This window comes from Brienomyrus brachyistius, chromosome 25, assembly GCF_023856365.1.
Source record: "Brienomyrus brachyistius isolate T26 chromosome 25, BBRACH_0.4, whole genome shotgun sequence".
Lineage (NCBI taxonomy): Eukaryota > Metazoa > Chordata > Actinopteri > Osteoglossiformes > Mormyridae > Brienomyrus > Brienomyrus brachyistius.
In genome coordinates this window covers 6,237,835-6,254,390 of record NC_064557.1, presented here as the reverse complement: position 1 = coordinate 6,254,390, position 16,556 = coordinate 6,237,835, and the positions used below count along the sequence as shown (strand labels likewise).

At 44.6% G+C, this 16,556-nt stretch overlaps 1 protein-coding gene across 8 annotated transcripts; it reads left to right on the top strand.

Moving 5' to 3' along the window:
• Positions 1-848: 848 nt before the first annotated feature.
• nsd2 (nuclear receptor binding SET domain protein 2) lies at positions 849-15,676 on the top strand. Of its 8 annotated transcripts, none has more exons than XM_048995768.1 (23): positions 849-963; positions 3,375-4,047; positions 4,748-4,874; positions 5,095-5,264; positions 5,356-5,610; positions 5,865-6,036; positions 6,172-6,240; positions 6,544-6,662; positions 6,764-6,857; positions 7,017-7,126; positions 7,212-7,316; positions 8,868-8,994; positions 9,084-9,278; positions 9,398-9,577; positions 10,019-10,175; positions 10,590-10,792; positions 10,874-10,977; positions 11,898-12,167; positions 12,306-12,422; positions 12,621-12,762; positions 12,949-13,055; positions 14,285-14,489; positions 14,634-15,676. In XM_048995768.1, exons 2-23 carry the CDS (start codon positions 3,409-3,411, stop codon positions 14,879-14,881), a joined length of 3,915 nt encoding a protein of 1,304 aa, XP_048851725.1. In that variant the 5' UTR covers positions 849-963; positions 3,375-3,408; the 3' UTR covers positions 14,882-15,676. The 8 variants fall into 8 exon arrangements, with proteins under 8 accessions (XP_048851725.1, XP_048851723.1, XP_048851720.1 ...); XM_048995766.1 differs by lacking the exon at positions 849-963 and adding an exon at positions 1,147-1,399 and having other exon boundaries at positions 3,378-4,047; XM_048995763.1 differs by lacking the exon at positions 849-963 and adding an exon at positions 1,147-1,399.
• The last annotated feature ends 880 nt before the right edge of the window (positions 15,677-16,556 follow it).

Below are 16,556 nucleotides of genomic sequence, written 5' to 3'. Positions count from 1 at the left end.
GCTAATAAAGTAGTCCGTGCGGAAAACGTCATTATCATAAAAATAATGCTCATTATAATTAAGCAAAATGTTACTAATGATGTAGGCTGTATATCATTATATAGCGATAAAAAAATCCATTATAAATCTGCCATATAGTTTTTAGCTTGGGTAGGAAATAAAGATGTTATGTGATGGTAGAAACAACTTTAAAGAGAACTGAACTTGACACGTGAATAAACATATAACTGGACAGAATCGTGTAAAATCAGACGTTGATAATGTTATCCTTGTTTCACACGTTCAGTACAATCAAAAGACGGCCTCACACCTTGGGGCTGTGGGTTCGATTCCTGTCTTTGCTTTGTGTGGGTTTCCTTCGGGTACTCCGGTTTCCTCCCACAGTCCAAAGACATGCGGTTTATGTGAATTGCCGTCATTAAATTGCCCCCAATGTGGGATTGTTGGCGAGTGACTGAGTGTGTCCCTGCCAGTGTACGTACTCTGTGGATCCTGTGTCATATAAGTAACCCTTGAAATTAACGTCGAATTAGATTCTGTTGTTAATAAATAAAAAAATGTTGAAACGGGGATGTCGTTTTGAGGATAGTAGGTCATTGGACTGTGCTTAGCAAGATCATATGTTCATCATTATTATTATATGTTTTATTGATGTACAGCTTACACCTTGCCCTAGCGTTGACAAGCACGTAGCCGTTTCAGTGGAGAAGCGCGCCCAAGGTGAGGTTGCCAGATATTCAGGTCTGCGATCTACTTGTGTTTTTGACAGGTGTAATGAATCAATGTGGCCAAAATATATGTATACTCGCAGGGGCGTAGGAACGTAGCATTTACGACAACGTTTTCCGTGAATGAAAGGTTGCCTGCAGTACTGCCGGAGAACCGGCCACGCTGATCATCTTTTCCATCCGCTTTCGGTCATGCTGTTTTATGAAGGAACGTGACTCGGCTTTAAACTCTCGGGTACTATTTTCAAACACCCTTTACACATTTTCTCCTTTTATTCTGCTCCTCAAGTCCATAGTTTTCTGCACAAAATAGAAAGGCCCTCGTTGCCTTTATTCTGCCTGAACTCACTCTACTGTCCCTCTTACCAATCAGGCAACCCCGCCACGGCCCTACAGTGTTTCTTTGGTGTGACGTCATGTCAAGAGGCTGTCCTCCGTTTCATTTGTTAAGAATTCGGGTCGCCGCTTCATAGGTTTTCCAGTCGATATACATCCAGAGCTCTAAAATAAGATTCTGAAGTCTGTGCGGACATTGACGGAAATACTAAATGTGACCCGTTCTGCCTTCACATCATACGGAAAAGCGGGAATGTTCTTGTACGACCGTATAAAGCCAGGGATTTTTTTTGAAAAGGCCGGTTAAACTCTCCAGAGCTGCCAGCCAATCGGAAGTGAGTATTTTTCGCGCTGGTTGAGAGTATAGATCGCCGCGAGCCTTGATTCGGAGTTGTGCGTAACCTTGCTTCCCGAAGATGTTCATAAAGATGCTCCTAACAGGTTATTTTGTTAATAATGTCTTATGGCACTGTTAAATTACCCGTGAAAATAATACGAATAATTTTCTGCGAAGAAGTAACGGCGGAAAACAGTTTCTTTCCAGTATGGCCACTACAAGTGACCACAGAGTCCGCACAGGGGCTAGGCAGTCAGCCGTAGTATTAGCTAGCTGTCGGTTAGTATGTGTTACGCTCAGCAACATTTTAAACCACATAAATAAAATGATCACACGTTAATAGTTGTACACTTGCACATTTTCGACTGTCCGAAAATGTTCGTAATTCGGATCAATAGGCATCGGTCCCTTCGCTAGCCAGTAAGCTAATGTGTCGCCGTATTAAAGCCATATTTAAAATATCGCCTGCGGATCGGATGAGATTTTGGGGCGGATGTATTTGTTAAGGTGCTTCGTATTTTACGTGAAATTCCGGGCGCGAATATGAAGAGGGGAGGGTATGTTGACGCTGGTATTTGGCTATATGATGAATAAGAAAATGTGTTTAAACACTTTTTTTTAATTTGTTGAATAATTACGCCATGTCAGTTTAAACGTTAGCCGAAGTCCCATAAGAGATGAGTTTCTGAATGCCGGCCAGCTAAGCTCTTCTGGTGGATTCACACCCACGTAACCAGCTAAAGAGCTAGTGAAACGTTGAGCTTTGACATAATGTTTTCCATTCATTTTTACTTAACCGTGTAGAGGTTTTTCTCAAATGTTGCTGTGTAGCTAGCGACGGCAGTGCACTTTGCTGTGTTAAATAGCATTGATTTGGGATAGAGGTACCGAATCTCTGGTAGCTAGCGCTTTCGCTCTCCAGTGATCTGTAGACTTAGGCCGATGACATAACGATGTTTTGGCTCCATCAACTTTACGTGGGAAAACGATAATATGTGAGTCTGACGGCGATTTCATGCTAGGGAAAGTAACCCCGTTTGGCTTAGACCCGATGTATTGGTATTTTATCCATTATTAGTGAGACATGTTACTTTTGCGACCAGTTTTTGCGTATGAATGGGGAGCCATGTTTGGCTTGCAGCTCAGTCGCCCGCGTAGTGAATTTAAGCAGTAAAACTAATTCGCATCTGAAACGTAAGACGGCGCTTAATCTCTTGACTATGTAAGTAACCAGGCACCAATTCCGTGAGAAACACTATATCCTGGTAAAGTTTATTTTTCGCTGTTGCCCATTTGGGGAAAATGTTTTGTGAGGACTAGCAGTATTTAAATGATATAAAAAATTATTTTGTTTCTTCTACTTAGAAGCATTTTGTGGAGCGTTACAAGACTTTTGAAATTAGTTATATGCAACTAATCTAAACCTGCACCCGAGCTGAATACATTTATCGTAATACTGCGATATAAAGGTCTGAATCGAGTTATTTTCAAAATTAACTTATGGCAGAACCTATTTTCATAAATGTAATGTACACTTTAATTTAAATAACACTGTCTCCCATTTTTGTTGTACGAGTGTTAAATATGTCTCCTGTAGAGTTTTTGGAATTTGCTGCCATAAGGATTCTTGTGGCGTCATCTGTCAGTATTCCCACCGCAGTATAGAATCTATACTGCATTTTCTCACCTGATTCATACAAGTTATTCAAGGATTATTTCGCAACAAGTATTTATTAAAGATGTATAAAACGTAGAATATGTGTATGTTAGATATTTATATGAAGATATTTTTGGTGTGGTCTGATAATCGGATCAGGCCCTTTGAATGTTGCTGAAGAGTAACAGCTTGTTAATGGCTCCAGTAGTCCCTTTAGTGTGATTTTGATAGCAGCCATCTTCTAGTAATAAAGCATGCTGACTGAAAAGGAGCCAACCGTGCTGTTGTCTGTAAGCTCTCGTTGTTATTCCTGCAGCAGACTGAGCCTGGACGCGAGGGTCTTGGATGGGATGGATGCCAAAGGCCGCTCGCTGCCTTTGATGGCTGAGCCGCTGAATCCGGTCAGTATGAAGCAGGCATCGGAGTCACTAGGCGGTCGCAAAGGCCGTGCGGACATGAGCGGTGACCCTGCCCTGCTGATGGATCAGGCGGCTGCCCAGCTCGCCGTCACCCTACAGGACGGCGTCCTCCAAAACATGGCTGGGCACAGTCACACGCACGAGCGGCTGAAGGATTTGACCTCGCGCGTTCTCAATGGCAAGCAGGAAAAGCTGACCAAGTTGTGTGCCGCCGAGCCCACCATCCTGAAAGTGGTGGAGGCCCCACCGCAGCACACCAGCCCCCAGGGCAAAGGGGCCTCGGACATCCAGATCCATATCACCAAGATGGTGGCCAAGAGCGAACCGCTGTTCGCGTCCTGTTTTGGGGAAGATGGCGATCCACCTGCCCAAGCCGCACCCCCCAATGGGGTTCCATCCCTTCCCACCAAAGGGAAGCCAGGAAAGAGGAGAAAACGAAAGAAGCTTTTGGTTCCTAGAGTTCGCCCCCAGCTGGCTTCTCATATGGCTCCTTTGGAGACACCGAAGGCAGTGGAGGCTAAGGATGGTACTGAAATGGCAAATGATTCAATAAGCAGTACACCAGGCAAGGTAGATCCACTTTCTTCTGATTAATTGAAAATAATCCAGTCACCTTGTCATTGTTTCCGCTTGGTCCGTGTTTGCAAGAGCAGGAGGTGCTCTGTTTTTTTCTGGTATGTTTTTGAGGTTGCAATGATGTATTTTTAGAGAGAACCATATTTGATAACACTGTTATACTAGTATTTCTGGAAACCTCAGCAGCTCTAGCTTGGGATGGGAGCTGATCAAGTGGGTATTCTTTTCTCTGAGTAAGCTAGACTTTTTGGGACATGTTAGGAATACACTGTTTGGCTTAAAGTAGGCTGGTTACTGCCTTTTTATTCATCATAATGCAATTTATGGCTATGCCTTGTCTGATAAGATACTGGTTTTCAGACTCGCTGTTTTACACACGCTTGTCTGTTCACAATCGTTGCAGTTTTTGTCTTTCTCAGTGCCATTCAAATGAATTGTTTACCTGTAAACTTTTCTATAGACTGTATGGGAATGTGTGTGTTTGGTTGGGTAATCTTGCTATAAGTGTGGAGGGGGGTATAAGGTTTATAAATCTTATGAATGTGTGTGGTCTGTTACTATATTTTGAGGTTGTGGCTGGTTCAGACTGCAGATAAGGTGTTTGAATGAACTGCAATCAATCCTGCTGTTTAACATTCATGCAGTGCAAAACAGGGGATTTGCAACGTTAAGCCCTACCTGTCCCATCTCACAGGTATGTGAGCGGAGGGAGGTGTGTTTCTTTGTGGGAGATGTGGTGTGGACAAAAGTATCTGGATACCCATGGTGGCCCTGCATGGTGACCACAGACCCAGTACTCAACCACCATGTTAAGCAGAAGGGTATGTCTCACGACTGGTGTAACGTCGGATAGCATGCGGCCTGCCTTCTATGTTCAGCTGCCTTTTTGCTTATGCTGTTTTATCAGTTGTGGCGAAATCAATAGTCAAGTCTATGTGGGATTACGTGCCGGGCTCCTCTGTATGTTTGAAGTGTGTGGTATGTTTAGATGCCCTTGGCATGTGCGAGTGTGGCTCACGCTCCCCTTTTCCCTATACACAGCGACTAACAGCCGCAGAGGTCTGCTCTACCATGTGCAGTACTTTGGTGACACGCCAGAGCGGGGCTATATCTTCGAGAGGAGCATGGTAACGTTTGGAGGCAAGGAGCAGTACCAGGAGCTATGCCACAGTAGGACCAAGCAGTCGGCTTCCCGGGTCAACCCTAAAAAGGTGCCTGTTTTTAACAGATTCTCCCCCTGAATGTAGTGTCGGTGTTTAATGGCATGCTTTACGTGTTTAATGCCATGCTTTACTCTCTCAGACACACCACTCTGTGCCCCTGAAGCTGAGGGCCCAGTGGAGTATGGGTGTCTCCCAGGCCACAGAGGCCATTGGTATGGCACTAGAGGAACGTATAGCCAAGTTTACCTTTACCTACACTGGTGGGCAACCACAGCTCAATCCCCATGTACTAAGAGACCTGCCACCCACCCCCTGCAACACCGCTCCAGCAAGGCAGCGACAGCAGGCTGTATCTGCCCCCCATGCGCCCAGCCAAGGAAAACGCCGTGCCCAGGTAGGTGTTAGCTGCCCTCTCTACCACAATTCCTCTGTCAGTCTTTGCCACAAATGTAGTTTTTTTTGTAACATAAGGTTTTCATAGAGTGTACTTTTCCAGGGAGAAATCACAGGGATTCCACGATCACCCGCATGACCTTTTCCGCACAGGCACCTCGTATTACACCTTGTACACATGAGTTTGTGTTAAATCCCATCCCTGATTCTCCCGTCCAGTTTCCTCTAACTTTGCTGTCCTCTTTTTGCTTCCAGGTTTTGCCAGCTGCTTCTGAAGGTTCCAAATTACTTGAACGAAAGCAGAAAAATGGACCCAGGTCCCAGGAGAGTGGCAGACCAGTACAGAAGAAAGCCCGGCTGGCTGCTGCTGTTACTGCTGCAGCTGAAGGCAGCATGCCGCCTCAGACTGAGCTCCTAGCTTCACCAGGTAGGCCTGGAAGCCCTGGTCTTCACTGCCACTGCATACTGACTTGTCTTGTATAAACCCTACTCCTTTCTCCTCTGGTATGGTAATGTCATATCGTGCTGGAGCTGCTTTCTCTGCTCTCCTCCCGTCCTTTAGCTAAGAAAGATGGCCACTTCAGGATCTGTCCTACTCCAGAGAAGAGGAGGACAAAGTCCCATTTGAAAGGTTACTTTCAAATACTAATGGTTACTTCCATACTAATGGTCACATTTTAGTATTCCTGCAGGGTTACCAGCACTAATAGTGTAGCCGGATTTTATTTTTAACACTTTTTTTGTCAGTCAACACTTTTTTTTTTTTTTTTTTTTTTTGTATGTTTTGATAATCCCTGTGACCCTGGATAATTGGTTAGAAGATAAACTAGGAAGGTTACGGTGCTGAACTTTTATCGTATTTGCTCACCTCGGTATTGTTGTTCTGCAATCCAAACTGTTGCCCCACACACTAACCTTCCCCACCATTCCACAGGGACCAAGGGCTCAGCAGAAACGAAGAAGCCCAGAAAGAGGACGCTGAGCAGGGCCGAGGAGAAGGCTGAGCAGCCCCATAAACGGGCCAAGCTGGATGGCCGCGTATGGAAACGGAAGGTAATCCACCTATGAGCTCCGAGAAGGCAGCACCCCTTCGCCTAGCTCCCAGCTCTCATGTTCAGCATACTTCTCTGAGGCCTTCACCCCTGTCTTTCTAGGTGGAACCGAGTCCCACAGTGAAGAAAAAGTTAAAAGTAAAGCCCACCAGTGTGAAGAAGAGGGGCCCACGATGCGATGAGGCCAATATCCGTGGTACTGTCTTTGCTCTATATCTAAGAATAAAACATTGTAAACATTCAGATCATTATTCTTCCCGGGATGTAGTTTGTTCTTGGTTGTTAATCTGCTGTGTCTATTCTGTTGTTGTTATACACTATTGCAGTACTGTACTGCTGCTCTCTATCTTACCAGAAACCCAGGACAAACCCAAGCCTGCAAAAAAACGTCGACAGCAGCCAGAGGTCCAGTCACCTGCAACATCACCCAGGAAGAGCTGCCTTCAACAGTCTCCCGAGCCAGAGGCGAGGAATCTCCCCGGTGGTTTCGGCATCTCCATGGTCCTCTCTGTTAGCCTTCTGGCCTTATATGGCTGCTCTTCCTCTGCAGGCTTCTTTGTGTGACGAGCAGCCGGACTCCCCAGCTGCGAGCACAGATGACCTGCATGCTGCTAAGAGAGGGGAGCGAAATGGCAAGAAGGAGTATGTCTGCCAGGTGAGCCAGCAACTGCTCTGTTTGTGTGTTACTGTGTCTTTAAGCATATTGTCTCTCTGCTGTCTACCTCGCACCTGTATGAGTCTCTCAGCTAGCTGATCAGCTTGTTACTTCTTATGTAACTTGAATGCCTTATTCAATACATACGAGATGCATATTGCTCCCTTATTTCAATTGTGTACGTGTTAATTAGGGGTATAACGGTACCCAAAATTCACGGTTCGGTACAAACCTCAGTTCTGGGCTCAGGGTTCGGTGCATTTTCGGCACACCAGGGTTCTCACGCCGAGATATTTCTTTGGGAGGATTTTCTATAAAGAACATTTAGAAAGCAACCAGGAATACATGTAGTTTGTATTGCTATGTTTGAATGACCTTTTGCAGACGTTTACTGTTCAGTTTTCGTATGAATCAAAACAGGAATGTCTGTCACAGTTGGTTACCTTTTGTATCTGCAGAGCTTAATGTAGTAAATTCATTACATTTCTGGTTGGAGTTTATTTTAAAGCTAAAGGAATAATGTTTATACAAAATGTATTGCTGTCTTTAAAATATTGTTTTTATTACAGCTAGAGGTTTTGCTTACTGTAACGCATTGCTGGGCAGTATAAACAAGACACAAAATTTAAACAATACGAAAATGTGAAACTTCAATAAAGGAACATAGGCTGATGTATGCCATCAATCACATATGGTATTTCAGAACACACAACCAGTCCCCGACAAACAAGCAGCCAAGTTGATGATATTAGTGGTGCACACACCATGCGACAGTAATATACATGAGTCATGGAAAAGGTTAGTGCTCCTCGGTAGAAGCTTCCGGTGTCAGGGAAGAAGGCAACAGCTCAGCAGCCACAGTTTCTTTTTTCTTTTCAAAAAAGAAGATATTTTGGATAAACAAGGTAAACGGATATTGCTGGTGTTGCAGTACTTATTGCGGTTTGAAGTCCGACATGCAACACTGATGCTATGTATTTTAAACTCTGCTGAAAGCTTGTGCCAACTGCAAATGGTCATACAGAATTCAAACCCTTAGTCTCACACATCAGCAATGTAACTCCCACCCCCTGGAATGAGTAGTGAGGCAGCCAGAGGGAAAGACCTGTACTGTGCTGATGGTGTTTTCTAGTATATGCCCTACGGCAATGTATTTTTATTTTATTTATTTATTTTTTTATTTTTGTGTGAGTTGTCTATTACAGTTAGATTTAGTTTTGCAATCTATTCAATTTGTGGTCTGTATAAAGGAATCCCAAGGAAATTTTAAGCAAAAATAAAGCCTTGAAAAGATTATCAATATCAACTGATATGAATAAGATTTCAAAAATTGCCTTGTTGCCCAGCCCTACTGTAATCTAGTTAAGGCTAATTTTGTTCCTTTCAGTTAGCCATTATATAATATGCAAGTATAACATCTTGAGTAATCTGCTGAATTTCAGTAATGAGCAGATGAGAATAAATTCTACTCGGTGAATTATTTTAATTGTGTTTATATAAATAAACAAACTTGTATGAGAGAGGCTTTTGAGATGAAGTGTGTTTGCACAGGTCTGTGAAGGGGTTGGTGAGGACCTGCTTCTGTGTGAGGGCCAATGCTGTGGAGCTTTCCACTCGCGTTGTCTGGATGCCCCCTCGCAGGCCCAGGGCAAAGTTCTCTGTCAGACATGCCGCTCAGGTGGGTGCACCGCGTACATGTACGTGAGTGTGTGTGCCTCTGTATGTGTGTGCGCCTCTGTGTGTAATGCTGGTTCTCTCCTCCACCAGGCGTCCAGCAGTGCTTCTCCTGTAAGGGTACGGAAGGCAGCATCCAGCGCTGCGTGGTACAGCAGTGCGGCCGCTTCTACCACGAGGCCTGTGCCCGCCTTAGTGCCCTCTCCGTCTTTAAGAACAAGGGTTTCCGCTGCCCCCTGCACGTCTGCCTCAGCTGCCACTTCAACAGCCGCTCCAAGGCCACCAAAGGTCAGGCCTATAAAACGTACCAGCCTCTCTGGAACTTCTCACTCGATCATGGTCAAGCTCCACAAAGCCACTGCCAGGCTGTGGGCACTGACTCGCTCGCGTGGTGCTGTGCCCCCCAGGGAAAATGCTGCGCTGTGTGCGGTGTCCGGTCGCCTACCACGCCGGAGAGCTCTGCATGGCTGCAGGCAGCCAGGTGTTGTCTGCCAACGCCATAATCTGCACAAATCACTTCACCGCTAAGAAGGGCTACAGCCACCACTCTCACGTCAACGTCAGCTGGTGCTTCATCTGCTCTAAAGGTCAGGGTGCCGCTTGCTAGGCAAAGTAGATACGTTTTGCCCTCGGTCTTTTTGCTCCATTCAGACTAAGCCCATTTCTGTATGACAAAATTAAATTTTGCTATGATACTTCATTGGGGGGAAGCTGTACTTGCAACATTCTCCAATGAGAAACTGGTATTTGTGAAAAATGAGGCATCGTAATTTTTTGTAATGTGCCTGTTCAAGGTCATTTTGTTCAATTCTTTAGATTTCCTGACTATGACATTACTGGATGTTGTACCTGAACTATAAAGAAGCAGTGGATTTTTCCTTCTGATGGCCCATGCTCATGACTTCGTGAAGCTCTGTTGTTCATTGTGTATATCTGCTAGTGTGCATTTCTTCTGAGTAACTGAATTGTGCTACTGGGCTCTGACCAGGAATGTTGGCTGTCCTGCCTTGTGTTCCTGTGATCTGTAGGGGGCAGTCTGCTGTGCTGTGAATCATGCCCTGCAGCCTTCCACCCAGATTGCCTCAATATTTCTATGCCCGATGGCACTTGGTACTGTAATGACTGTAGGGCTGGCAAGAAGCCCAGATACAAAGACATCATCTGGGTCAAGCTGGGAAACTACAGGTGAGGCACACAGGAGCACATTCTGTATGCAACCATGGTGAAAGTGTAGTCTGGTGGTTGTAAATTCAATAGTTTTAATGATCACCTGTAAAGCCTCCCATGGTTGTTAAGCAAAGTACAAAATAAAGTTGACTGGAATTTGTGATTTATTTCCTCAGCTGGCAGTGGCAAATTTATGTAGATGGCGAGAGATGGAAAATTTTAGAAAGCCATATCTGTTTTGGGCTGCTGTGCCATACCCTTTGTTTTACTTTTATATTCTTAAAGAGAAATTGGATCGCTTAAGAAATATTCCTGTGTGTTTAATGACAGCGTCTTATAATTTTACGCAATTTAAAAATCCATTTTTATATGACACTTTGAATAACTAGTGCTGGTCTATCATGGAGCTGTGAACACTGATATGCTCCATAGGTGGTGGCCTGCGGAGATCCGTCACCCCCGCAGTGTTCCTACCAACATCCAGAAGCTGCGGCACGAGATCGGCGAGTTCCCGGTCTTCTTCTTCGGCTCTAAAGACTACTTCTGGACCCACCAGGCTCGAGTTTTTCCATATATGGAGGGCGATCGTGGGAGCAAGTATCAGGGGAATGGCATCGGCAAAGTCTTTAAGAACGGTACGTTTAGTTCTCTGTAAGCATGTGTGTTCATGTGGGACATGTGCCTGTGCCGTGATTTGCTCTGTCCTTCCCTCCCAGCCCTTATGGATGCCGAAGCACGCTTTGTCGAGACCAAAAGGGAACGAGAGGCCAAGGAGGCACAGGAAAATGACAAAAAGCCCCCACCCTACAAGTACATCAAGGTCTGTGCTCTGTGGCCGGGTCAGTGATGTGGCACCGGGGTCTGCAGGTTGTTTAGGACAGTTTCCCAATCTGCTCTTCTGGCCACCCCTGGTCTAGGGGGACCCTCATCTTATCCGCAAAGGGCCGGTGTGTGTGCAGGTTTTGGGGGTAACCTGTAGGTCAGCTGTTCAAAAGGATTGACTCTTCAGCCAATCAGTCCTCAATTAATAACCTAATTAGGGAGTTGCAACGACAACCCGGCCCTTTGCGAGTAAGATTGGATACCACTGCCCTAGACAGTTTTTCCTCAAAAATGGTGGGGATTTGGGAGGAACCCCAGGACTGTGTCCGGAAACTGGTTTTGGAGAATACAGCATTACTGCCTTATGCGTATGTGAAAACTGGGAAGGAAAAAAGGCTGTTTAATGTAAGGTAGATGGTGGAAATGGACATTTGGACAGGGTGAAATTTTGGGTCCCTTGATACAGGTGAAAAATTCTGTGGAGTCCAGGTTAATAAAGCTAGGCATCCTAAACTCAGACAGCCTGTGGTCCATGGTCCAGGTTAAGCTGCTAGCAACTCGGGAAGAATGAGAGTCTCAAGGCTCTGTTAAAATGCCTACACATGCCAAGCTTCCCAAACCATAAGGGCATTAAACACATCAGTGCACCATTACTTTAGAAATGTATATAAGCATTAGGAACTGAGAGGTGCCGTTTTTTAACTGTTCAAGTGGGGATTCCCATTTAGTCACATCAATTGCTAATAGAAAAATCCTAACCGGTGACTACATTTCTACGATGGAGACTTCAGACTTGACTCGGACTCTAATTTTGTGAGTTGTGAACATCTCTGGCTGCTTGTTAGTACCCGAAAGAGGCTGTTGAAGGTATTCTGGCCATAAATTTCTTCCTCTGATGCAATGATTCTTCTGACCCAGGTGAATAAACCCTGCGGCAGGGTACAGATCTACACGGCAGACGTCTCGGAGATCCCAAAGTGCAACTGCAAGCCCAGCGACGAGAAGCCGTGCGGCTTTGAGTCGGAGTGTCTGAACCGCATGCTGCTGTATGAGTGCCACCCACAGGTATGCCCAGCTGGTGCCCGCTGCCACAACCAGGCCTTCACCAAGCGCCAGTACCCTGACACCAAAGTGATCAAGACAGCTGGCAAGGGCTGGGGTCTGCTGGCCCTTAGGGACATTAAGAAGGTATGAGTTCGATATGTCTCCCACTCTACAGGACCTACCAGAATATCATGTCTCAGTTTCAGTTCACTCTCTTGAGGGAAAGTTTTGAGTGTACCAGTCTCTGTGTAGGGTGGTAACACTGATGTCATCTTTCTACAGGGAGAATTCGTTAATGAGTATGTAGGCGAGCTCATTGATGAAGAGGAGTGCCGAGCCAGGATCCGATATGCCCAGGAAAATGACATCACCCACTTCTACATGCTGACCATAGATAAGGTAGGCGTCAGTGCCCTGTGTATATCAAGCAAACAAATACAAAATGCAGAGAGCATGTATACACTATAAAAGTGTGAACTGTTCCCTGATTATGCCACACTGGCACTTTCACCACCGCTGGTACCTGTGTGATGGGTGTTTGGCGTATCTGACTTAGGAGCTCGGACCTAAGAAAGCCGCTTCTGTTTTCGCTCTCAGGACCGCATCATTGACGCTGGGCCCAAAGGGAACTACTCGCGCTTTATGAATCACAGCTGCCAGCCCAACTGTGAAACACAAAAGTGGACAGTCAATGGAGATACACGAGTAGGCCTGTTTGCCGTCTGTGACATCCCTGCAGGTAAGAGAGCCCCTCATGGACAGGAGGTCTTATTACAAGACATTATTTCTGTGTTTGGTATACTCAATATAAGATTATTTCTGCTATGTATTACATACTTCACCATTAAAAACTAATTCTTTTCTTCTTGTATCAGGCAATTGATTCCCTTTGACTAGTTGAACAGAGATGTTTTCTGCACTGCAGGCACAGAACTGACCTTTAACTACAACTTGGACTGTCTGGGCAATGAGAAGACAGTGTGTCGCTGTGATGCCCCCAACTGCAGCGGTTTCCTCGGAGACAGGCCAAAGGTAGTGACCTTATCTTAAGTAATCCTGCAAAGCATGCGAGTATCCTGCTGTTTCATGTTGGCACTTTGCTCCTGTGGTGCGGATACCGCTCCACCAACCCTGCGTCTTCCTTCCATGTCCAATGGGTACAACTTTGTCCCCTAGCAGCACTGGTGCTCCCTACTGAAGATTTTAGTAACACCAGCAGAAAATATAGGTGCACCACTTAAATCAACATGTAGTGTAACACATGCATATTTTTTTCCCATCTTAACTGTATTACTGGTACTGAAAATACCGAAGGAACAATGTGATTTATTTTAAAGGAAAAAGTCGCAAGAAGCTGTTGTGTTTTATGGGTGTTTTCCTGAGGCGTTTTCCAACCAAATTTCAGTAGCCTGGTTCCTGGTTCCGGGGTCACTTTTCCACTGTACAAGAGGAGCTGGGACCTTTATGCTAAACAAGCATGGGAGACAAAGTGTCATAGGTCAAACTTCACATGTAATCTCATAGGAAACCACACTGTCATCCCAAAACAATGGATGCCAAGCAAGTCATTTTGTTAGTTATTTGTTACTTAGGGAATCAGTCATGACCATAATGGCGCATAGCCTTTCATTTATAGTACCCCCGACATGTTTAGAATTCTTAATTAAATCTAGCCACCAGATTGATCATTTCCACAGAATAAAAAATATGCAACATTATTCCGCTAATAAGCTCTGGCGAGTTTCACCGCCAGCACCGGCGATATTAGAGATTACTGTACACCGGTTATCAGTCAAATTTTCAGATACAGGAAAAAAATGGAAATCATGCAGGCGAAAAGGTATCCATTAATATAGCTTAATTTTTACTCCGCTGCTTTGGTGCTTGTGGTCACCCACGTTAGTCAGCATGTTAGCACTATGAGGCCCACACCGGGAGTGCTTCTGAGAATATACAACCGGACAGAGTTCTTGAGGTTGGACCATGACAGACGTTCCTGGTTCTCATACAAACACGCACATCAGTTCTCTCTCCTGATGTTTCACGTGATGTACGCTGTTGGTTTGTAAAAAAAAAATACATATATAAATTTGCCGCAGTCTCCAAAGATCACTAAATGGTCGCAGTCTGGAGCCCTGACGTCTCCTGCTACATTAATACACTTTACAGCATTAGCAGAATATGCATTTGCATTGTGTGTCTGGGAGATTATCCCCATCACCTTGTGCATAGTGCCCCTTCATGGCTCCTCCTCCTCACAGAATTCCAATGGTCTGACCTCTGAGGTCAAAGGAAAGAAGCCCAAGAAAAAGGTGAAGAAGCGCCGGGCGCGTTCTGAGGGCAAGAAGCAGTCCGAGGATGAGTGTTTCCGCTGTGGGGATGGTGGTCAGCTGGTGCTGTGTGACAAAAAGAGCTGCACCAAGGCCTACCACCTCTCCTGCCTGGACCGCACAAAGCGACCCTTCGGTGAGTATTCCTGCTCCATTGTAGCAGCTCAGAATGAGATCTCCTGCTGAAGGGGACCCATTTAAATATGTTGCTTGATTAGGGAGAGGCTTTATGAGGCTGGTGTCTAAATTCAAAACTTAGCACGGTTGTCTGGCTCGACAGGTCGATGGGATTGTCCTTGGCACCATTGTGACGTCTGTGGGAAGAACTCTGAGGCCTTCTGCCAGCTATGCCCCAATTCCTTCTGCAAGGACCACCAGGAGGGGGCGCTACGCCTGTGGGCGCCTACGGGACAGTGGTGCTGCCAGGAGCACGACGAGCTGGAGTTGCGACCTGCCGCAGACAGCACAGGGGCTGAGCCTCCTTTCGTGGATGGACACCGGCCTCCTAAGAGCTCCCAGAAGGCTTAGGAGCAGACACAATCGCACACAATGTAACCAGTAACCAGCAACTGCACAGCAAACTTCATCAGGGAAGCCCAGTTTCTTTGAATTTCATTGAGCCGTCAGGACAGGTCCGTTCTTTATTTTATTTTTTCAAATTTACTTTTAAGTTTGCGTTTCATGCATCTGCACTGTTCGGCACCTGTGGTAAGCACAAAATGTTTACTGCGCAATGTGGAACCAAGCTTATGATTTACACAGCATTACAGTCAAACTTGAACATTTTTACTTTTCTCTTAAACAGATCATTTGACATAGTAGAGGTGTATAATAAAGACCAAAATTATAATAAGACTGGAATATTGTAGTTACATCTTGCTGGCAGTTAATTTGTTTTTAACACAGAAAGACACTATTAGTAGCTCTTAACAGTCTTTATGTAATAGAGATTTAGGTTACAATTAATAGCAAAGTTTTTGTCTTGTTTGTAGCTCGTTTAAATTTTCGGGAATTGTGTAAATTCCAAGGGTATGAATCTTGTTTCAAGAGAATTTGAAGATAAGTATTTGAATGCATGTGACTGTGGGCGTACCTTGCATTGAAGTGAGACTGAAGTATGTCCTTTGTTCAAAAAAACCTTTAAGGATTCATAGTAAACACTGTCTAATGAAAACAAGCCTAATGTTAGTTTCTTGAAAAGTGCACTGCACAGCAGGTACTTAACGCAAAGGTTCTGAGTAACTATACATATAGGCATATCTTTTAAATTTAGTCGTATGATGCTGAAATGTTTATTTTAATAAAAGTATAATTTGGAACATGCTAGTGAAATAGTTTGCTGATATTTCTTAGGGGGTGGTTTGCAGTTTGCTCAGAGTACCTTTATGGTCTGCAGCTGAAATGTGGGTAATGTAAGATAGATATGAACAGCTCGGGGAGAATACATGAGCACATAGGTAAGAGCATTGTTAAGGCCTTAGTCAACAGGTATTATATCTGGGAAAACTTGTGTAGAAGATTCCTAGTTGATCACAGAACGTAGACGCGTGGCACAATGAAAAGTGAACCATGTCTGAATTTGGAGATGGATCTAACTTTGACAACTGATGAATTTTTGCTACTCTTTCAATGCGGCAATTGTGTTGCTTTTAAAATACCTAATTAGCCTGCGAAATAGTAACCTGAAATTATTTCAGAAAACAGATCCTGGCTGCTCCAAGTCCCTGTTCAGTCCTGCTTAAACACCACTTAGGAAAGACAGAAACAATGAAAATGGACACAGTCTGAGAATAAGTGACAAATTATGAATCTGTTTATTTTGGTTTATGCCTTGGGAAAGTAAGTGGTGTCAAACTGAACTGTATAAAATTCCAAATTGCTTGAAGCATTGGCACAGAAATAGAAGACTGATCTGCCATCTTTGAAAGGCTTCTGTAAAATACGTGTCACATTTCATTCTCTGAAACCAGCATTATATCTATTCAGTAAATATGCAATAGTAACATTGATGAATCCAACCAAGTCCACTGAGCAAGCTGACAATCAGTACTGTAGCTTTGGGTTTCCATGATATTCATAAGCTCGAGTGTTTAAAAAGAACTTGTATTTTTTTAAAAAGAAAATGTGTACATTGTGGTAATAATGAAGCTTATTGGAAATGACCAGTGTGCCGTGAAACACAACAGCAGTGAAAAATCATTGT

Coding starts and splice junctions, on each gene's coding strand:
- nsd2 (XM_048995760.1), top strand. CDS start 2,514: ATGAATGGGGAGCCATGTTTGGCTTGCAGCTCAGTCGCCCGCGTAGTG. Junction 7,127..7,211: donor AACAGTCTCCCGAGCCAGAG/GCGAGGAATCTC, acceptor CTTCCTCTGCAG/GCTTCTTTGTGTGACGAGCA. Junction 10,176..10,589: donor GTCAAGCTGGGAAACTACAG/GTGAGGCACACA, acceptor TATGCTCCATAG/GTGGTGGCCTGCGGAGATCC.